At 42.5% G+C, this 23,225-nt stretch overlaps 1 protein-coding gene across 2 annotated transcripts in view; it reads left to right on the top strand.

The window, feature by feature from the left end:
* The first annotated feature begins 1,010 nt into the window (after nucleotides 1–1,010).
* Nucleotides 1,011–23,225, top strand: part of GFRA1 (GDNF family receptor alpha 1) — a 179,231-nt gene continuing 157,016 nt past the window's right edge. Inside the window, exons 1-4 of one of the 2 annotated variants that reach the window (XM_083441126.1) lie at nucleotides 1,153–1,224; nucleotides 1,711–2,767; nucleotides 3,991–4,293; nucleotides 5,872–5,955. In XM_083441126.1, coding sequence (XP_083297252.1) covers nucleotides 2,728–2,767; nucleotides 3,991–4,293; nucleotides 5,872–5,955 — 427 coding nt within the window. In that variant the 5' untranslated portion in view covers nucleotides 1,153–1,224; nucleotides 1,711–2,727. Of the gene's footprint in view, nucleotides 2,768–3,990; nucleotides 4,294–5,871; nucleotides 5,956–23,225 lie in introns of both variants that reach the window. The other variant, XM_083441125.1, reaches the window with a different exon arrangement.

Here is a 23,225-nt window from a genome sequence, read left to right as displayed (position 1 = left end):
TGTGACTGTGAATAAAAGCTGGCTGGGCTCATTGTCTCAGGGCTTGCGGGGGCGGGGGGAGAGGTGACAAAACTGATTTCCAATAAGTGCCCTCCCTTTATTTCCATAACAAGTCTTTTAGTCTGTACTCTAAATAGTAACACCAGGGGCCTAGAAGGTGCAGGGCTTGTCAGTCCAACCCCTGCACAGTCTCATCAGGGCTGATCTTAAGGCAATTGGAGCAATTTGGCCAAATTGGGCCCCGCGTGCTGCTCCTAAGGGGGCCCCTGCACCAGGGCAATCTAGATGGATTTTATTTATAAGATTTTGCAGACTTTGGCTGTGAACTGGGGCCCTACAAAAAAATAATAATGAAGTTGCTCCTCACTGCTTCAAATGGGCCCCACTGGCTAGCCCTGAGTCTCATAGTTGCTGGGCCTGAGTTGTCCTGCCCTTGCATGAAGTTTTGGGTTTACAATTTTGGAAGAGGGAAGACTGCGACATTGGGGAGCAGGCAGGCTGGTGAGGCCCCCTAGACTTAGAGGCCCGAGTTGTCCTGCCTTTGCATGAAGTTTTGGGTTTGCAATTTTGGGTGAGGGGAGACTGCCCACTGGGGAGGGGGTGGGTGGGTGGGTTTGTGAGGCCCCCTAGATTTAGAGGCCCTAGGCTTCAGCCTACTTAGCCTATGCATAAATATGACACTGATCATGCCTTTATAAATGACATTTGCTTGCTTTCTCTAATCGCTTGCACTGGGTGCTATAACTAGATTTTAAAAACCCCTAGTGCTTTTAATATGATAAAATCTTCGATAATAAAAAACGTGTTAGTGCTTTGCTGTTTAACGGGTAGCTTTAACTGTGTGGCATTAACCAAACATTTGGTATCAGCAGCCGCAGTAAATTGAAGCTAGTGGGAGTTTTATCCTTGAAAAGAGGGAAAGGTAATGTTGCAAAACCTTCACTAGAGCATTTCTTTTTGGCGAATCCCCTGCGTGATTTCCTCATAGCCCAGGGCTGAGAGCAATTGCCACTTCTTTGAAGTCTTCCTATCAGTAACAATGATCGAGGCTTCTGAGGCGCGCGAGGAGTTGAGAGACGCCCCTCCCTCATGCGGCGTCGATCCAGACCACTGCTCCTTCCCCGGCGCGAAGCCGAAAGGCGGCGTGTTTCTGTGCGCCTGAGCGCGTCCCCCCAAGCACGAGGACCCTCGAAAGGCGAGGCGACCTAAAAGTTTCTATCCGAGGCAAGTTGAGGAAGAGAAGCGAAGAGGCAGGAGCTGCTGCTGGGCAGTACTTTGAAAACTGCAGGCGGCCCGGCGAAACTTAAGTCACCTTTCCAAAATGGACACCCACCATCTTGGTTTGTTACGAAAGGGCACATAGATTCCTTCAGGTTTTGCTTGCGGAAGAGTTCCCGCATATTCCGAGACGACATTGCTAAAGAGCTACCCTAGTTGGGTCGTTTTTTTCAAAAAAAATCCCTCCCACTTCCACGTGCGAAGGAAAGCCTGCATTTTGGCGCTTTCCTTTGGCCATAAAGAGCGCCAAATGCGTCGTTGAACCCAGATTTGGGAGCTTGCTGTGAGGGCGAGAGAGGGGGGAAAAACTTTGGGGAAGGCAGGTTGGGTGAAGTTGCCCGCCGCGTTTGCGTTGGAAAGAGTGCGACCCTATGGACATATATACGTCTCCAGAGAAGCAAGTCCCATTGAGCTCATTGGGTTTACACGCAGGTGAGCGACGCCAGGACTGCAGCGCTGCCTTAAGCTGGGCGAACGGCGACACCCGGGCGCGCGGCTGCACCTGCTGGAAGAGCCTCCTCCGCCGTCCCCTTCCGCGGGATCAATAGCTCCGTCTGCTCGCTGCGTGCGCCTCGTTCTCCAACAGAGGGGGCAACGTGAGCTCAGAAGAAAACCCCGGCAGCGATACAAAAGGCGTCTCGGAGGGTTTACCAGGCGCAGGCTCTCCCGCTCTTCTGTGTCTCCCCCCTCCATGCCGCCGCTCAACGAGGTGATGGGCAAAGCTAACTAGAAACATTTCTAAAAGCGCCTGCGGACTCGAGGAGGTGTAAACTCCGTCAGGAAGGAGACGGGAAGGGGTGGTGGTGGAGGAGGAGAGGAGGAGGCGCAATCGGGCCAGCCCGGAGCCGCACAGACACCATGATGAGTTGGAGTCGTCTGTAAAGGAGAAGGAAAAGCGGATTTGGCGGAGTGATCGTGTGTGGCCGCGGGACTGGGGACAAGCGGCTGGATATTGATTCCTTTCTACCCCCTCTCTTCTGGTTTTTTTGTGTGTGCCTCTTTCTTGGAGTCGCTCCCCGGGGGCGAAAAAGTGCCTCCCCTCCCTAAGAGGCAGGCGAAAGCTGCTCTTGTGTGTCGCACTCGCGCGCTCCCCCGGCGTGAGTCCCCCTTTCTCCCCCTCCCTCCCTCCCTCTTGCTCTTTCCCCTCATTGAGAAAAACACACTCCTGTTTTCCAAGATGCTGGGATGTAAGATCTGAGAGGAGAGCCTTCGTCTTTTTCTTCTCCCTTTCCTCTTTTTCTTCTTGCAGAGCAGCCGCTCTTGCTGGTACTGGTGCTGTTGGACGGAGAGGACAGAGGCGGGCGGGGTGGGGGATTTTTCTCGGGAATTCCGTGGATATGAACTTGGGGGCTTTGGAACCGCGCTGGTTTGGAATATCGACGTGCTGATCGCCTCTTGGAGTGGCAGAAACCGAGCGCACTTGGGGAGGACGACCGGCAAAAGAGCAAGATGTCTCTGGCCACCTTATACTTCGTTTTGCCCTTAATGGGTAAGTGTCTGGTGTTTTCATGCTCGGGCGGGGAGAAGGGGCTCTGTAAAGTCCAAGGCTTTGCTTTTGTAGGGATCTGAGATGTGTGTGGACCGTCGTCTGCCAGGCTGCTCTTTAAAGAGGGATCCCTGAAGTTTTCTGTAGTTTTTTAATCACCGCTTTGGCAAACATCCTTTGACAGGGACAGAGTGCTCATCAAAAGATCAGAGGAGATCTCAACTATCTGTTAGCAAGTTGGAAGGGAAACTTTCAAACCATCTCAACCTTGGCAACTTGCTGAGAAGGGAAGTGGGGACGTTTATGCATAAGATGGATGGTTGCATCTTCTGTTGGGGAAAATGGTTTATGCCACAAATCTGCTCTGTTTTGACAATAGGCATGATGTACAAATGTGTGTGTGCATGCCTGTGTTTCCATAAGGGAGAAAAGAAATGCGGTAAGGAAGGAACTGGGGTGGCTACGATCTGCTTTGACTGCTTCAGTGAAAAGTCCTGGATGGAGAGCAATACCAGAACAAAACCCTTGTCAATTTGTACCTTTCCTGTAGAAAGTATAGTAATCACAGCCTTTTAAAGAGATCTCTCTCGCCTAGCTGTTCACGACTGTCATTAAAATCACAGCAAACCCTTTGTGAAAACTGAGAGCAAGCACTTAACCCACTGTTGCTGCTCTCAGCAGCGCATGAAGGAGAAGAGTGTTGAATTGAGAGAGGGAGTAGATCTTTTACTCCACAAGTGAACCCCTGTGGTTTGTCTTGTAAATTGAAGTAAACTGAGAATTCCTGGTCTGGCTGTAGTTAATCCAATAAAATTAAACAAACACTTTTCTGGGAATAACATAAAGTCCAGGATCCAGGTGTAGCTAAAATTCAGTTGTGTTCCCAAACTCTTTTGATGCTGGAGAAACTGGCTGTGTAATAGGGAGGGAGAACCTCTCTGTATGTTCTATTGGGGCATTCATTTTGTAGGGATGCAGTTTTAAGTACTTGATTTGTTGGGGGGGGGCGGGTAGGGAAGGAAGCTGGATTTTCTGTTGGGAAGCTCTGTTTCCCTCCTCCTCTACTATGCTTGATGGGGGAGGAAAGGGAGCTCGAGTAAAGCATTCACTCCCTTGCTTTCCCCAGTACAATTATTTATGTCCTTTTAGAGTCCCTCCTAAGTTGGCATCTCTGTCTACACACAGCCTCAAATGTGTTTTCTTCTCCTCCTTCTCTTTGAATGTAGAAGTCCTCTTGTCCGCAGAAGTGAGCGGGCTGCTTGGAGGGGAACGCCTGGATTGTGTGAAAGCCAGCGACCAGTGCCTCAGGGAGCAGAGCTGCAGCACGAAATACAGGACACTGAGGCAGTGCGTGGCAGGCAAAGAGAGCAACTTCAGTCGGGCGACAGGCCTGGAGGCAAAGGACGAGTGCAAGAGCGCCATGGAGGCTCTCAAGCAGAAATCTCTCTACAATTGCCGCTGCAAGAGAGGCATGAAGAAGGAGAAAAATTGCCTACGTATTTACTGGAGCATGTACCAAAGCTTACAGGGTACGTTACAAAACACTGAACCATTCCACACTCCCCCCCCCCCCCACTTTCTGATTAGCATGGGGTTCCCCACCTCTGCCCCTCTGATCTACCATGAACCGACCTTGTAATTCTTGTTGTGTTCTAAGGACCTTTTCCAGCCACCCAGGCAGAGCAGCTGTTGCTGCTGCAGTCGCCTGTTGTTGGGAAATGCAGGATAAAAGATTTCCTCCAGGGGGACTCAGCTGACCTTTGTAAACTGAAGTCAAAAGATTAGGGCATTAGGTACTTTACTTCTCTACCCCAAAGGTTCCTCAGCACTTGTTAATGAGATCAAACTTCACAGGGTTGAGGGGTCACTCCTCACCCACTGTGTCAAACTGTAATTAATTGTTTCCTAACTGACCCGAAAAGTTACACAGGGTCTTCATTTTAAAAGCGGCCTCCTTTCCGCTTGTATACTTACGTAAGCATATGGCTTGTAGGATTGTAGATACTTTAGGGAAAAGGGTGCAGATGAAGAGAACCTACTAATTGTTCACTGTTTAGAGTATTGAACTTGACAAAATGTTCATTGATTCCTGATGCAGCAAGACAATACAGTATTGGAATCTGACTCTGTTGATTTGGGAATTTAAAACCCAGTTCTGTTGTCCTTGATATTTTATAATATCTCTTCTAAAGCTTCCACACCTGTGGCACCTAATTGAAATCAATATTTTTAGTCAATGACAACACTGAATAATTTAATGACTTTGGATTTATTGGTTTTAGCTTTCACACTAAATTATACCTATTACTGGCTAGTCTCTACTGGATATTACATCCTCTCACTTTTAAAAGAGAGTGGCTGCTTTTACTGGGCACATCTGTACTGATGTAAGTCCCAGTGAGTTCAGTGGGGCTTACTCCCAGGTAATTATGTGTCAGATTGTAGCATTTGATTCAGTTCCCCTTGTCCCAAGTAAGGGAAGATAATCTCTAAATGCAAAATAAGTCACAACTCTGGATATATGGGAATTTACTTAATAGTCTTATACCCACACCACACCACAAACTTCCCTCCTCTTGTATCTCTTGAAATCAGGATTATTTCAGGTAACCACCTGTTCCATAATCATTCCATGTCATGGTGGAAGAGGAAGAGGAGCTATTGGCAAAATACTTCTCTCCTGAAGCTTCTGTAATGTAAAAAACCCCCCAGATTTTAACACTAGCTTCTTAAGAATAAGTGATATAGGATGGGAATGAAAAAAGACCTTCCCTCATTATTTTAGACTATATGCTGGAGTGATGCAGCATGATGCTATTTAGCATTTGTCTTCACTACAGCCACAGGAGGGAGGAGATAGTTCTGCAGAAGCTGTCTTTCTATGGTAGAATCACTAACCCTACATCAAAAGGTACAAGAAGATGGGGCAGGCCTAGGTTTTGGAGAAAGGGCCTGGGGAAGAAGTGGTGACCCAGTTGGGGCAAATAAGTAGTGGCTGGTTGGATTTGTATGTTGAGATTTATAGGCTGGAACTCCTGGTTGTATTGAGGTTTCAGAAGGCAATAAACATGGGAGAAAAACCAAGCATTTTTTTTCATTGTCCTTAGGGAATGACTTGCTTGAAGAGTCGCCTTATGAACCAGTTAACAGCAGATTATCAGACATATTCAGGCTAGCACCAATTGTATCAGGTAAATGGATTTATGTTTCTTTTTCTGAACTGTGGGCTACTAGCTAACTTTCAAAATTGCTTGTGAGGTTGTTTAATAATGTATTTCCTTCCATTTCAAAATGAGCGCAACTGGTTCCGTAGTAAATGTAAGTTATAGTCTGGGTACCTATGGAAAAACCATATGGGCCTACTGTACCACGAATTCTACTTTCATGCATGGTACAGTCCTACACAGGTTTCATTGGATGTTCAACTCGATTGTGTATAATGAGGGTTGATTGCTAGTAAGTGTGTTTAGGATTATAGCCCAAGATTGCAATCCTAAATGCATTTAGTTGTGTGTGAGCCCCACTGAAAGCATTGGGACTTATGTCCAAGTAGAAATGTATAGGATTGCAAATATATTGATGGGAGCTCAATCACTGTTTGTCCATTATAAATGCCTGACTCTTTAATAGACAGACTGGGTGAGATTGCATATGCCTATATCATCTCTGGATGACTGCAGCATCAAGTGATCACATCAGTTTGTGAAACAGTCATCCCAGACAAAATACCACATACAGAGCATTCAGATCAGCTGACATCAACTCAAATACAGTCCATACATTAATTTGTGAATCACCAAGTAGTGATGAACACGTATTGTGTATGAATAAGATATGTGTCACTGGTATTTATTGGAAATTATGTTTTACGTTTTGTTCAGCATAAGTAGCTATTGTTAGACTGCTGCATGCAGTGTATAAATGATCAATACTTCGTGTAACATTGCATTTTTTACTTCTTATATTGTGTTATTGGGGAAAAGAAGTAGGGGGGGGGAGGCTAAGTACACCTGCAGGTGGCAATCTAATTCTCTGCCTCCAGAATTTACAGTGCAACACCTGGTGGTTAACGTGGCCTGTGTAGATTACCTCGTTTGACACTTAAGCACTTAAGGCAAATGAAATAATTCCCTATCACTTCTGGGAGAGGAAGAAATGAGTGTCTCCTTTATAATGATTTTTTAAAACAGCTTGCATAAATGATTCGTTTTCTCATTGTTCTTTCAGCAGTTTTGCTTTCAAAAGTCTCTCCTTGTATGATAATCCTTAGCAAGTCTAGTACTTTCTCCTTTATGGAATGGGACTTGATGCATTTGTGCTTCCAAATTTAAATTACATTTCTTGTGGATAAGAAATATTTACTGACACCATATATTTTAAGCATTGCCACAATCTTCCAGTCTGTTACATTCAACTGTAGAATTCACTTTATCCACAATATAGGACATTTCTGTTGAAAACTGGTAATACAGTACCTGAAATACCAGCCAATATAACATTTGCATGTTTGCACTTAAACTCACTGCTCAGTTCCTTGGTGAAGACAGGAACTGTGTTGGCTAGACTGTGAAATGGTGGGGAGGGAGGAGAGACCTAAAATATTAGAGTAGCAGAGTGCCAGGATAAATGGTGTAGAGAGGAAATGGTTTCTTGAAGGCTTTCCAAATAAGTAATATATGACAATTTCATCTGAATAGGCCAATGCAAACTTTGCAAAGTGAGCTCTTAATGTTCCTTTAAATCAATTTAAGATCAATGTTTATCTGCCTTTTAAAATTAATTTGATCAGAACATAAGCTTCTTTTCTGCCTCAGTTCTGATTTCTTTTTCTTTTTTAGCAAAATGGGAAGGAGTGGGTTGGAGGTGTTTTATTTAGGTGTTAGATTCCTGGAACTTGGTGCAACAGTGATTATAACTGATAAGTATGATCTACTTAGGCAAATTGGATCTGTTCAGTATTCCTCAGTCTGGTATTTCCACACATTCAGTAGAAGTTAGAGATGTGCAGGATTAGTTTTGGAAAGAATCACGAAGAAGTTTCATTAGCTTAAGCTTTTTGACGAATGTGGACAATTGTATATGTATATGTGTGTGTCGTGTTTTGTTTGTGTGTGTGTGTGTGTGTGTGTGTGAGAGAGAGAGAGAGAGAGAGAGAGAGAGAGAGGTGTGTTCATTTTCTCAAAATCGAAGGCATAAATAATATTACTTGAAGAATGTGGTTGATTTTTCCAGTAATAAATATGTATTTATCAGTTTGGAATAAAATTATTGTAAGTCTGCTTCCTTTCTTGTGCACATATATGATTAGTTCATGCAGTGTATTTTCTACTTCACATAATTTAGTTATTGTTGACAACTTCCAGTATCTGGTGCACCATATCTTTGCTCTAGCCATGATATTTCATATTAACTCTTGGTTTGCCAAAGGCACAGTTTTTGTTGAAGGTCAATAAAAGCACCAAAGGAGCTAAATGAAGTTTAATATCTGTTATTTTTTCACTTTTTATAACAATAATTTTCCAAAATTTCTGTGTTAATTCACTTGACCACAACATATGAAGATAAGTGTCTTTTTATACTTCCAACTATAACCTGGTTATAAAGCTATTCTAACAGATTGGTAGCATTGAACAGCAGTAGATACCTCTTAATTATACTTTACTGTGCAGCTAAGGTTAAATTATCAAACCCTTGCATGTACTGTACTCTTTCCACTTCACTGCCTACTTAACCAGGGTACCAGAATTTTTTGCTGTATTCTCTGATTTTGATTTTTGCTGATCTGATTAGCAAACTTGCTTAAGGCAGGGCTTATATCTGCTCTTCTGCCAAACCTGGTCAGTGTTTACATATTAAGCATACTTCAGACAATGCTTTCTCTTGTTTGGTTTATATATAAGTATAACTGAGGTCGGATGTTGGCCCTTTTATAAGACAACAATTTTGTGTGCCTTCTGTGTAGCTTTTCTTTACTGTGCTCAGAACAAGCTTCTTAATAATTTATTTGATGCAATTTGGGAACTATCCATAACTGTCTTTTGCAACAATTGTGGAGTGAACAGTAGACTGATGAAAATGAATTGTTCACTCTTCTTACTTAGTGCATGCTTCTTTAATAAATGCAAGTTATGATTTTCCGGTGTCAGATATATGATGAGCTTAGCAATTCTCATACTTGTGTGTGTGTATATTGTTTTTTACTGACTGCGTGGTTGCTTTAGCTGTAGTCGTAAGTGTATGCTGCTGCAGTTGAAAGGCACATTGTGCTAAGCAAATAGGGCACAGTGAAGGAGGCTGGGCTGTGCAGACTTCTCTTATATCAATGTGGAAGGGGACATCAGCATTTACACCAGTCCTCCCCAACCTAGTTCCCTCCAGATGTTTGGAACTACAACTCCCATAATCCCTGACCATTGATCCAAATCATCTAGGCTGTGGAAACATCTAGAATGGGGAAGGTTGTGTAAAGCAGGGGTGTTGAGGTATTTGTGGACTACAGCTTCTGTCATCCTTGACCATTTGTTGTGCTGGCTAGGGCTGATGGGAATTGTAGCAAACAACATCTGGAGGAACTTTGAATTAGTTCTGAGACTTTAGAGTCAAGTCCTAAAATCTGTGGTAAAGTTGTTGTTTTTAAACCTGAACAGTCTTTCAAATAATAGAATTCTAGAATTTTGTGTTTGAATAGACATGTTGTGGAAGGAAGTGGGGTAAATGTCCTCATGTAATATGTCCCCTCATAACTTTTATTCTGCATCTGCCTGAAATACAAGGCCAATGCTTGAAACAAGACTTGCCTGGCATCCTTTCCATCATCCTGTCTCCGAACCACATGTCCTCTGAATTGAGGATTTTCAAGCTTTGCAGAACTAGACCTCAGCTTACTTAATTCTTGTCTTCACAATTTGGATATGCAGCAGTAAAGTACCAGGAGCTATCTTCCAAGTATACTTCAAATTAGATAGAATATTTCTCCTTTCTACCAGGAAAACCACACACTGACTGTCCTCCTTTATTATTACTTATTATTTATTGAATTTATATGCCGCCCTATACCCAGAGGTCTCAGGGCAGTTCTCAGTAGCTGCAGTAGGTCTGTTTCCTTTGGTGTGATCATGATACTTCTGTGAATGGAGAAGGCACATGAGTCTTGCAAATAATTATTATGATTATTTATTAAATTTCTATACCACTCTATACCTGCAGGTGTCATGTGTTGGTCTTTCCCACCTGATCACCACTGGGCCAGAAGGGATAGCTGTGTGGGAAAAAGCCGTGTGATCTGTCCTATTCTTTCTACACATACAATCCCCAGTGGCAAAAAATAGCGCCAAGTGGCTTCATGCTGCTGTGGATGTGAGAGGAGAGGGATTTTAAATTCACCCCATTTTATTATGATGCATTAATTTCAATACCTACTGCCAACAATCTGGCAGTCCTGCTGAAGACTTCTAGTAATGAAAACAAACCAATAAGTAATGTCAGCAAGGGATATCCAGGTAGACTTCCACTTAGGTATGGGTATCTTAGATAGCTCGATCAGCTCAAACTGTAAAGGTAAAGGTAAAGGTAAAGGTACCCCTGCCCGTACGGGCCAGTCGTGTCCGACTCTAGGGTTGTGCGCCCATCTCACTTAAGAGGCCGGGAGCCAGCGCTGTCCGCAGACACCTCTGGGTCACGTGGCCAGCGTGACGAAGCTGCTCTGGCGAGCCAGCACCAGCACAGCACACGGAAACGCCGTTTACCTTCCCGCTATAAAGCGGTACCTATTTATCTACTTGCACTTAGGGGTGCTTTCGAACTGCTAGGTGGGCAGGAGCTGGGACCGAAAGACGGGAGCTCACCCCGCCGCGGGGATTCGAACCGCCGACCATGCGATCGGCAAGCCCTAGCGATCGGCGTCCCCTAGCTCAAACTGTACTTGCATGTAAATTTGGCAATGGCTGCTTGGTATCCTAACCAGTTTTGCTTGGACCCAGTTGACAGGCATGGCAAAAACATAGGCAGAAATGCACATGACGTGCCCGCTTTTGCTGCATGAATGAACTGTCAGTCTGAATCTTTATAGCAGGATGTTGTAGGACTGCAACTACCATCATCTGTTACCATTGGTCAAATTTGGGCATCAAACTTCACCTCGAAGGCGACAGATTAGCGCCTGCAAGGCAGCAACCCTGCTTTATTGGCACTAATTGCTTACTGTGGTGGTCCTTGACTATTTAACTCTAGTGATGAAAATAATGGCAATTAGGTATAAGTTTGGGTTTTTCTGTCCTACTGAATGTTGGATGGCAGCTGCAAGACTCATTTGGGAAGGATTTTTTTATGCATGGTGACCAGAGTCTTTTGAGTATCGTTTGCAGTGGCTGATGCAGCATGAAATTGAACAGGCCCACTGAGTGGGTGCACACACCTGTACACATTTCTAGATCAGAGGCAGCGTCTAGTGGATAAACTTCTGATGCAAGTGTGAAATGAAATAATTAGAAATACAGAGGTGGGTTGTAGATTGTGCTGTGAATTAAAAATGAAGATATATTCATCTACTTTCGTATTGCTTTTATACAATTGAGCTGGGATATTGTGTGATAACAGTTGGGGGTGGGTGGTTTAGAATGCAGGAGTCAGAGCTGGAAGGGGGCTGTGCATATGTATTTTCATTGTCAAAAATTTATTCTGGAAACTTGATATGGTGGGGAGCTTGCTCTTTCAATGCTACTGCATTGGCACACAGGCAAAACATAGCTTTTAATAGTAGCATTATTGTGCCATTATATGCCTTTCTAAAAATAAATACAACTCAAGATGTACAGAACATAAGAATTCTTACCGAAGTCTTTTCAGTAGCAAAGCATATAAAGTTTACATTTTTGATTGCCATTACGAATGAGAAACCGGTTACTCGCTGGTGATGGCAGACCTTGATACCTAACGTACAGTGGTACCTCGGGTTAAGTTCCGGAGGTCTGTACTTAACCTGAAACTGTTCTTAACCTGAAGCACCACTTTAGCTAATGGGGCCTCCCCCTGCTTCCACGCCGCCGGAGCACAATTTCTGTTCTCATCCTGAAGCAAAGTTCTTAACCTGAAACACTATTTCTGGGTTAGCGGAGTCTGTAACCTGAAGCGTATGTAACCCGAGGTACCACTGTATTAGGAAGCAACAGATAATTAAAGATGTGTGAAATTCAAATACGTTAGAAATGCGTACTAGAGAGTAAATTGATGTATAAATTTCACTTGCCTGAATATGCAAGGGTTAAAAGTCGGGAGAGTGGTGGAGCCATGCACACAAGCCCCACCCCAGTGTCCCCTTCACACACTGGCTCCTCTCATAATTTCATGTGTTGAGTGTGAAGGTGCTTAGAAGCCACTGTGCTGTCATGAATCGTGTTGAAGCAGGTTTCCCTATCCCTTGAGGGCTCTGAAACACATTCAGCCAAACAAACAAACATAGAAGCCTCCTGCAGACCTCCACTCCCAGTGTGCAAAAATCTGAAAGAGAGTCTACTTTTTGAGAATATTAGCATGTGTTCAATATGTTACTACTTTGCTGTAAAGTGTATCTGTGCTAACCGTTAATTTTTTATGTTTATACCTTTTCAGAAGCATTTTCATATTGTGTTGGTACTTTTCAGCCAAAGCATTTGTATTTTTGACTTACCTTGAAGGATGAGAGTGGATATGAGCTATGTTGTGGCATTGAGGATGGGCAAACCTAGTAAGGAGAGACTTGGGGGCGCTGGCCTCTTTTGGACCATCCTTCAGCCACCAATATTTGGGTTATCATTTCAACCAGCCTTCCATCCTGTCCAGTGCTACCATTGCCAGATACCAAACAAGCTCATCATAAAATAACTCCCATCCGTAATTTGATGCTGAACACCTTACTATACCTTTCACCTTCATCTGGCTCTTGTCATATTTGTTTACCCTCCAGTTCTCCATCTCCAGTGGTAAGTGTTGTGCTACGGCTCTATGGCTGTTGGAGAAATGGGAGATTTGCAGGGGATTGATATTTAAGAAGGGAATTCTCATGGGATGACACAATTAGAACTCCTTATGCCTGATGATTTCTCACAGTTGCTTCAATCTCACTTGTCACATACTTCAAATCTAAGGTAGGCAGAGCGAGTGGGGGAATCCTTTACCTGCAGATCTTCCCTGGGAATTCTTCATGATGGGAAAGTGGAAGGGGCTAATATAAGTAGAGGACAAAACTAGAAGGTGTCTGTGATGAATCAGCTCAGTGGTGCGATTTTGAGAAAGGCGAAATCTTCGATAATAAATATGTTGTGGGCAATGACTGAGAAGGGGAACAGCATAGGACATTTCTCTGTCTGGATCAGAAAAGGGGAAGTTTTATACTGCTTTCACTTTTTATATATTTATGAGTTGTTATAAAACTCATAACACTGAAAAAACAACAACTCCAAAGCAGTGCACAAGAATTTAAAAAATACAATGTAAACACCCAACAGGAATAGGATAAAATACAGTTTTACAGTGCCATAATAAGTAAAATACAGGGCACGTGTCCTTACTCTAGGAAGGCTTTTGTAAACAAAAAGGCATTGGTTCATGTCTTGTGTCAGCAGAGAAAATATTCCAGAGTGCGTGCCACTATGTGAAAGGTCCTGCTCTGTGTAACTACAGAATCGGGATGATGTGGGAAATGATTATTCCCCTTTCCCAGCTTATGGACTTCCACTTCTTTTTACCAGAATATTGGACAAAATGTTGGGGCATTAAGTAGACTAGGACCTGGAAGATCGGGGTTAAAATCAGCAATGAAACTCACTGTTTGACCTTGGGCAAGTACTGTTTCTCAGCTTAACCTACCTCAAAAGGTTGTTGTGAGGATAACGTGGGGAAAAGGAGACCCATTAACGTGGGGAAAAGGAGACCCACTTTGAGCTCCTTAGAGGAAAGGGGTCATGTAATACTCATAAATAAGATTTGGAATCCAGAAAAAAGCTCAGCCTAAAAAAGAATCTTGGATACAACTAGGATATTCAGACTGTCAGGCTGATGGTGAAACAGGCTACAATGAACATGGTCAGGGACTGGAATAGCCCAGCCTGGCTCACCACAAACCCTGTGACTTTCTCTGCTCCCCTATGTGGGAGGGGGAACCTTCACAATGGGGGCTGGAAAGCGGTAAGTCCTAATACTGAAATGTCAGTCACATTGTTTTTCTGCTCAGTGACACATGGGAGGAGCATTTTTGCAATAGGTGTGTGTTTGGATTAGGATTGACAGAATGGTGCAGACACCTGATTGACTAGAGAGCAGGAGATTGACAGAAATGTCTCTGTAAATTCCCTGAGGTAAATAATATGTGTGGGACAGGCAGGTGTGTGTGGCTTTGAGATTTGGGTGGGGTGTTGTTTTTTATCTTGGCATTCTTATGGGAGAGCTGTGCTCTGGTAACCCTAATACAGAGCTGTCAAAACTGTGTTGCGACATGTTATTGGGTCAGCTGTGGTGTGTAGGTGTGTTGCGTGAACGCTCCCTGTGCTCTTCCTGGGGCTGGAAATGGGCTATTTTAACCACTGGTTTGTTAGTAAAACTGAATTACTGTGTCGCAAAATGATGCATGTCTAAAAAGTGTGTAACTAACATGGAAAGTTTGGAAAGCTCTGCCCTAATAGAAGAGCTTCCAATGCTTCCCACACACAGTGTTGATGGTGGGGCTGCTCAGTGTGACTGATCCCTTTTTATGTGTTTATCTTGCTTGTGCGTAGCATGTATGAATAGGACTCTTGTGTCACTATTAATAGCAGAAGTTCTGCTGGTCTGAATGCAGCTATAATGTTGGAAATGGTGTTGGTATCGTAGCTGCATTGTTTAGAACAGTCCTGTCTGTCTTGTAGTAACAACAACCAGAATATGCTTTTGACCTTGATGGCACCTTTTTGTCATACAAGTCAGGCGTCCATTTTCAAGTAGTTTTACATAAGAAGCTGATATGAATATGTGGAAGTGTTTTGTGCCCACTGACATTTCTGACTGTAGATTCTGGTAGCAGAGGCAGCCAACTTTGCTTCCAGGCAGACAGCAATTATCAGCGTTGTGCATGGATGCTAGTAGCTGATGCCTTTTTGTGTGTGTGTATTTTGTGTGTGTGTGTGTGTAATCAGATTGATCCTTGCAGAGAAGGAAATCTTGTTGCTTGACCGCTCCAGCAACTTGCTGTTTGCATACTTTGGGTTTACATAAGTTTCTTGGTTCTTATCTGAATATTTTATGTAATGTTGTGAGTTTCTTGGCCTTTTTTTAAAAATGCAGTTACTCATGGAACATTTCCAGTGTCCAGTCTTCCTTTTCTGCTAACGCAGTTGCCTCTCCCCATGAGGAAAGGGATGCTGTTGTGTTAATGACATGTCAAGCCTAAATTCCCCAGCTGAATGACCTCCAGATTATGAGGTGTGGGAGACTTTTGGATGGGTTACCCCTGGCTGCTTGGTTGTGTATTCATTGAATTTTGCAGAACAGAATATTGCTTCGGAAAGAGAGTGGGTGAAGGAAGACAATAAGACAATCCAGAAAAAAGGTCATTTCACTGTTGTTAAAACTTTGTAAATCGTGACTTGTAGATTGCGATGTGTTTACACTTTATAGAGTTTGGCTTTTCCTGATACTCAAATATCTGGTTTTCCCCTGTCTTTTTTATTATACTATTTACAATTTACTGCCTTGAATTACTCTGGCATCAGTTAAAGAGTTTGCAGCATACATCAACTGTTGATGGTTTGTTAGGAACACAAACACAAAGTGTGTGTGTTTTAATAAAAACAAATAAGATTTCTTGTATTTTAAGAGGCAGTGTAAACAGGCTATTCTGGGATTAATCTTGCTTAAGCTTTGGGAAAGAATATTGTTCTAGTATATAAATTTTAGAAGCATGATTTCATGAACAGTTTTTGCTTTGCTGCAGAGCAGTTTTTCCACAGTAAACTTGACAATTGTTTGTGCGTGTGTGTGTGTTTTCATATTAGCATTTTGCTAACATTGTAAAATGAGCAACATGGCAGTTTTCTGTAGCTAAAACTCATGCAGTTACTTGGAATCATTGCTATTGAAATAAGTCATTAACACAATTTCAGTTATTTACTTGCTCAGAAGCACTTAAATGGCAGAGTCGAGTGAATGAAAGGCAATTTTTGCAAATGTCAAGTTATTGTCCTATGTAGACTGCTCTCCTGCTACAAATGCAATGTAAGAGATATGCAGCACAGCACAAAAAAACTAATGGCAGAAAAATAGCCCATTTTGGCTTTAGAAATGTGTAGAAGTGACAGGTTTTTTAAAAGAGCTGATGATATCAGACAATTTGAGCAGCAGAGATGCATCCTTGCCCTCAAAATCTACATGAATCCTATTACTCTCTAGTATCCAAAAATTACATTTTTCCATTAAAGTTTTGACACCAGCAACTGAGGTGCAGAAGATGTTTCTGATTACTTTTTTTTTAAAAACACACCTTGTCTGTAATGCCTAGTGCTCAGGCTTGGGTATGTCAGCATAGAATTCTCCATGCTTTCTTAATCAAGTGTCCATCTTCATTGCCCTAATGGATAATTCCATTGATTTCACTTGACATTATTTTTCCCCTTCTGCTGTTCATTCCTTTCTCTTTTAAATCCAGGCTTAGTGAACTCCCATCAGTTCTTTGGGAAATATCTCTATCTAATTACTCCAGATCCATAGTTCCTTATGCCTTTGGTTATGTATTGTCATTGATTGTAGCTGCCACAGATAGAGCTCTCCGTTTTGGCCTTCTTCCATTTTGAGTTCGTCTGCTATCATCTCTTGGGCTTCCATTTCGCCTGCAGAGGTTAACTGGCAAAGTCTAAGAAATTAGGCTAGAATGCCTTTGCAGTACTGACACTCTCTGTTGCAGCCTTTCCCTTCAGAGTTGGACTCGCAGCTCTCCATCAGTTCCGGCCAGCAGGGCCAGTAGGCAAGGATGATGAGAGATGTAGTCCAAAACATCTAGAAGGTACTAGTTGGGGAAGGCTGTTTGACTGAAATAGAAAAGAGAGTGCCCTAGCCAATATACTGCCCTGGGAACTCTTTGAGGATACATAAGTCAAATCTCTTCCATTTCCTATTCCAGTTAATGTAACACTCCGCCACTCATTAATTATATGAGCTATGGAACTCCTGGGCACAAGAGAAATGCTACGGCAAAGAATTTAGGAATTTCCAAAGATGGATTAAGATAGTTATAGAAACAGTATTTGCAGCTGATTGTGCCAAGCTCTACCTCCATCTGCCCACCATTTTATGACTAGTTTAGCCTTCACCACAATTTTGTGACTGGTGGGCCTCAGTAAAGAGTTTAAACTTGGGTAGTCTCTTGCTTGCTGTCTCTTGTATCAATGCTCAGAGCAAGATGATTTGCAGATCTGCATGGTTTACTTCGTGTTTAGATAAACATATTCCAACTAAAATTTCTGTTGTGCCCTAACAACATTAAAGCTATTCACATATCAATAATTTAAGTATGGATATTTTATGATAAAATACTGACCCTTTTTTTAGATCAGTAGGGAACTGATCTAATTTTGGGGATGAGAGAAGACATTTGGAGTGTTGTTATGGGAGAAGTAATGCTTTTCAACGACAAAGTCACAAAAGGTGCTACCTGCCCATTGGCTATCAAAGTTAAAAATATTATTGCATAGATATATAGAGTTTAACAGAGATGAACACTTAGCAGATTTACACTAGTGATACCTAAAGTGGCAGATTAAAATTATCTCAAGCGTTCTGCAGAAATGCTAATCAAGCCCATTGATAATTATTAATAATTATGGATTCTGCTTGAATGAGCAGAAGAAAAGCTATTCAATTTCTCACCTTTTAAAGCTTTCGGAATGAAGTTCTGATCAGGAAAGCAATCCTACATGCTTATTTACATTGAATTGGTGTTCATGTGCATAACTGCACATGTGCATAACTGGATGTGGACCCATTTGGGTCTGTGGAATCCTTGTTAAGTGTCATTGATTGGTGCACAAAAGATGGCGAGTTTGCAAACTCTCCATGAATGTACCACAGATGCTGTGCAAAATTGTGTGAAAGGGTGTGTTGGAGTAAAGAGAGAACCCTGAGGGCAGAATAGTTGTAGCTCAGTGGCAGAACCCATGCTTTGCATGCAGAAATCACACAGTTCTATCTTCTAGCAGGGCTGTTACAGATCCTGAAGGGCCACTGCCAGTCAGGGTAAACCTGACTGGGAATTTCCCCCCCCCCTATAAAGGACTGTGTACCCACAGGAAAAATGAGCTGCCAGAGTCAAAATTTGGGTGCAGCCAGGAATGGGATCTAAGAAGCAGCTACGTAGAAGACAGATATAAAATGGTCTTCTGTTTTTGTGATTTATAACAACATTCCGATAGGAGTCCTAGATGTGCTCCTGCTTATGACAAGCTTCATTTAGAAAAAAGGACCTTTTTGCCTCTTTCCCTCTTACTGCAGCCTTTCTCTCTTCCCCCATCTCTCGTGTTTGTGTGTGTGTGTGTGTGTGTGTGTGTGCGCGCACACACACACACACAATTCTAAGCTTAGGTATGCAACCAGGGTGCACAGTGCAGAAGGTTTCTTGGGCATGCTAATGGGTGCAGTACTGCACACAATGGAATCCATCGATCCCCTGGCCCAACCAAGAAGATATTGATACAGATGCTGATGCTATACTTATGCCCATCTCATTCTCCAGCAGGCTAGGCAAGGGAGACAGGCACTTTGAAAAGCCCAAGCACATTACCAATCTGAGAGCTCTGTCGCATGCACTTCTCCCTGGACATCTGCTGATTGCTCTCCCTTGTTTCCCCTCAATCAGAAAAATAAGAGAGAGTAGTGCAGATGCAGCCAAGAGGTACAGAAGAATCACTGCAGGAGCTAGATTTTGGAGGGGTGGGGCTGGCCTATCAAGTCTCTTGTGAAACCTCTTCATGATGGGGATGAGGGACAGCAAGCACTGCAGCCACCTCATGGTGGAAGGAGGAAAACCTTCCGCCTTCTCCAGTGGAAGGAGGAGAACCACCAGAACAGGCTTTCTTGGGGTACTAGATGTCATTTAGCTGTGGGCCAGATTTGGCACAGGAGCCGGGTGCTTCCCACCCCAGGCATAGATACCAATGGATCTGTGGTCTGACTTGGTATAAAGCCGTTTCCTGTATCCCCAGCTTATAATAAACCTTTCAATAAAGACTTACATCCCAACATTCTGTCACGTAGTCAAAGTGAGGGGTCAAAGCTGACATCTTTCCCCCTGCAAATTAATAAAAAGATTTTAAGGGACAGCAAAGGTATTTCCTCTTATAGAAAGTCATGAAAATGATGTGTGCTCTTATATTAATTGAAGGAGACAGAGAAAATGTGGCATTATTTTATTTGGCTGACAGCCATCTCACTTAATTTTAGTTTTCTTAAACGTGAAATGGAGACTGCAAAACATGAAATGTTCAGATAGCTGATGAAGTAAATGGCTTTGATGCTTGGAGAGGTCAAATTGTATGTGTTTCTAAGCAAGCATTCCCCAAGGCAGACGATGTGCAAGATGTCTCTTCCTGTTGTTAATGCCCCACCTTCACAGAAGAAAATTAAAGAGGATACTATGAGGAAGATGACTATGGCTTTAATCTTATCTGTAATTTTGGTGTTGAAATCGTTGGCAGTTTGGAGAAGTGGGGTTTATTTGACAGCTTTGTAGTGCCTACTGTCAGAGGGGCAGGGGGAAGACTTGAGTTGATCTATAGTTGTGCTCTAGGGGAGATGTGGGAAAGAAAGCAATGATTTCATAATGTTTGCTGTGACTAAGTGGAAAGTTTATTGTTTTTATTTTAGTTCATGCAGTTTTAGGTTCCCTTTCAAGCAAAAATCGTAACGTTTCCATTCCAACAGCTGCAAACCTGAGTAAAATTATTTTTAAAAAGAGAGATATTAAATAGAATAATTCATTACATTGGTTCTTCATTTAAGAAAAAGCCATTGAGCAACCTGGCTGCTGAATTCCACACCAGCTGAAATTTCTGAACTGTCTTCAGAGGCAGCCCCACATATAACATGTTGCAGTAATCTAACTTAGATGATACCTTGATTGCAGACTGAGTTCTTCATGGTATATGGCACATCCTTCCAAGAAGAGGAAACTCTTATACTGGTGGCACTGGTATTTCATTATGTTTCCCTTCTGTCTTCTTGTATGGATATAGACCAGACACGGTCCAGTTTAAGATGTTTATTCCAAATGATCTTGATATCCCTTGAGCTTTCCTCAAGGGCAATAGTGACTTGGTAAGTTTTGCACAGACTATATATGGTCCATTTTAAAGTGCTGTTTCTCATCCTTTTTATTGATACATTTCATACAATTTATATATACCCCTTGAATGTAAAAAACCTCGGGCCTACAAGGAAGGTGGAAGACTACCAGGCAGAGGAGATGCAGCTGGGTGGGAATAGATTCAGTCGTCTCAAACAAATTCATTTACTGTGAATTTGTTTTCATTGTGCCCCGATAAACTTATGTTAGTTTTGTATAATTATCAGTGAAATGCACATTTAAAGAGCCTGAACATCTTCTCCAATATGTACAGTACATCCACACAGTGTTGTTGGCACAATAAGACTGTGACAGAAACATTTACTCTGGAGCACACTGATGAAAATTGGAAGGTACTACATTGACTTTTGGGAGCTTTGGTGTTTCTGGACCACAGACAAAACCCTGCACAGCAGGGTTTTTTATTTGTTATTAGCCTTTTTAATAACACTATAATTATGCTTTCCAGAGTTAACTGGTGCATAATTTAAATATGCTTACATTTCTGCAAAATGTCAGGTTTCTTCTTTCGTTTTTTAAAAAAATGATCAGTTAAGTTACACTGGTAATTGTGTGTGTTCCCTTTAAAGAGTTTTAATTAGGCATTTCAGAGTTAATTTATAGCAGGCCAGGAATGGTCACAGTTGGCTGGCTAACTTTGGTTTATGTCCTTCAGTGCCTCTGTCACAGCTTCACAGTATGTAGGTAACTTTCATTAATGCTAATGGAGCTTAAGCTTGTAAATTCTTCATGGTATCAATAGGAGAGTAGATTGCTTTTTATTTCATTTATAGAAAACTCTAAAAGTAATGGGCTGTGGAACTACTTTTATAAATCAATCCCTTTTCAAAGCCTACAAAACAGTAATACACTATTGTTCCATTTTGCCTTATTCCAAAATTAAGACTGCAGTCCCAAGCATATTTACTGACTTCCAAGTCCCACTGGCATCAAAGAGCCTTCCAATTAATATGCTTGGGATCAGGGTGCAAATCTGCAGAACCCCAGCACAAACAAGAGATTACTATTCATTGCTTTAAATGAGCAGGAGATTTAAATATGTGCATGTAATCCCATAGATGAAAGAAAACTAAACAAAAGGCATATCAAGAAGCTAATCAATAAGTAACTATACCCAGGACAGTGACTTGAGGCAAAAGAAATTGATTTGGTAAATAGCAATTTTTCCTCTCAAGCTAAACTCAGTGGGATTTTTAGAAAACAATTGCAAAAGACTGTAATGCAGGCTATAATCAGTGTCTTGGCCAAAGTACTGTAAACAGAAGGAAATTAAGATGCTGTCATTTAAAAGAAGGCTTTGATTTACAAGTTGCTGAAATTATTTTCCACAGGCCAAAGAGGACAAATGTTTTCCCCCACTCCTTCAAACAGTAAAGTGCACTAATTTAATAGCTTGGGATTTTGTTGTGGGAATTAATATTGAAGTAAAGTGTTTCTGGGCACTTGATTTACTCTGAAATCAGAGTGACAACAGAATCCGGAAGATAACTGCAGGACGGTTTGGTGCTATGTGAATTCATGGTGGCCAGAGAGGCCACAGCTCTGCTCCAGTAAGCCACATTTCCATCTTACTGCGGACCTGGGCACAGTGTTTCTCCCATGGATAAAAGATGGATGTATTGACAGGATAACAAACTGACACTACAACTTTATGGGATTAAAAATTGGCCAAAACTTTATTGATTACAGATGTCAGTAGGCTTTGAGTATGAATTTGCCTTAAGATTGAGAGCAGAGATTTTGGTCAAGGTCATGTCTGGGTTAAGGACCATCTCGAGTTGCAGGTCGACACTCCCCAAGCTGCAGTTGGAATTTCTAAGATTCATTTGCCCTCTGATTGGCTTCAGGGCAGAAACTTCTGTCCTTTACTTATAGACCCTTTTTACCGAGCTACACTGTGGCATCTGCATAGGGTTGGGGTGATGCACCAAATCAGCCCCACATCCAGTATTAGACTCCATCTAATGCCTTATCCACTGAAAGTTGTGATGATTGCTATGAGGAAGGCAAAACCCTCAAGTGGGCCCAGTTTGAGTGGAGGCAAATTCCTTCCCAGCCCTGAATATGGTGACCATTTAGAACAACAGGTAGGTCTTGGAACCATAGAACCAAAAGAGCAGTATATAGGGTGGGCGGGAGGGTTGCCATTCTGCCAGCTGCACTGGTTCAAATGTTTCCACAGTGGACTGGAGTGAAGACTTCACTCTGATCTGCTGCTCAAGCTCCACCCCCCCCCCTCAGGCCATGATTGGCCAATTCAAATGAAGATTTTGGTGGGCAATCCCACAAGCCCTCAGAGCCAGCCAAGGAGAATTCCAATGGCCAGCTGCAAGGGGAGAATGTTTTCTTTGTGCCCTGGGAAAGCTGCGCCAGGCCCCAACTGTTGTCCACCCAGAATTGGGGTAAGACTGAGGAAGGAGCAAAAGAGAAACATGCCTGTAGTTCATACTTCACCATAGTTTGGCTTAGTGTTACATGCAAACTGGCCCCTAAAGAACATGAGCCATGCTGGATTAGACCAAAGGCCCATGTACTTCAGCATTTTGCTCTCCAAATAGCCATGGGATACCTATGGGAAGCCCACAACCAGGATATGTTTGAAATAGCTCTTTCCTGCTCACAATCCCCAGAGACTGGTATTCAGTGACATGCTGCCTCTGATACTGGAGGTAATATATCACCATCATGAGTAGGAGCCATTGATTAGTCCATGATGACCGTCCATGAATTTTACAGCTGCCGAAGTTGGCTATTATTGTCTTGTGACAGTGAATTCCAAGTTAAACTATGTGTTGCTTTTATCTCTTAAATCTCCCACTTGGTTGATCTCAGGTTTTAGTATTATAAGAGTGGGGGCAGGGGGAGGGAAGGACACCCTCTCCTTATCCACTTTCTGCACACCATGCATAATTTTATATACCTTTATCCTCTCCTCTCCCCAGCTCACCTTTTTTCTTTTCTAAACTAAAAATCCCCAAATCTTTTAATCTTTTATCGTTGGGGAGTTCTTCCAAATCGTTGATCACCTTTTTGCCCTTTTTCCAGTTCTATAATACCCTTTTTGATAGGTGGTGATCAGAACTGCACATGTATTCCAGTTAT

The sequence above is a fragment of the Podarcis tiliguerta genome (assembly GCF_965153285.1).
Source record: "Podarcis tiliguerta genome assembly, chromosome: 5".
NCBI lineage: Eukaryota > Metazoa > Chordata > Lepidosauria > Squamata > Lacertidae > Podarcis > Podarcis tiliguerta.
Note: the sequence above shows the minus strand (reverse complement) of the source record. Positions and strands in the feature narration are given on the sequence as shown.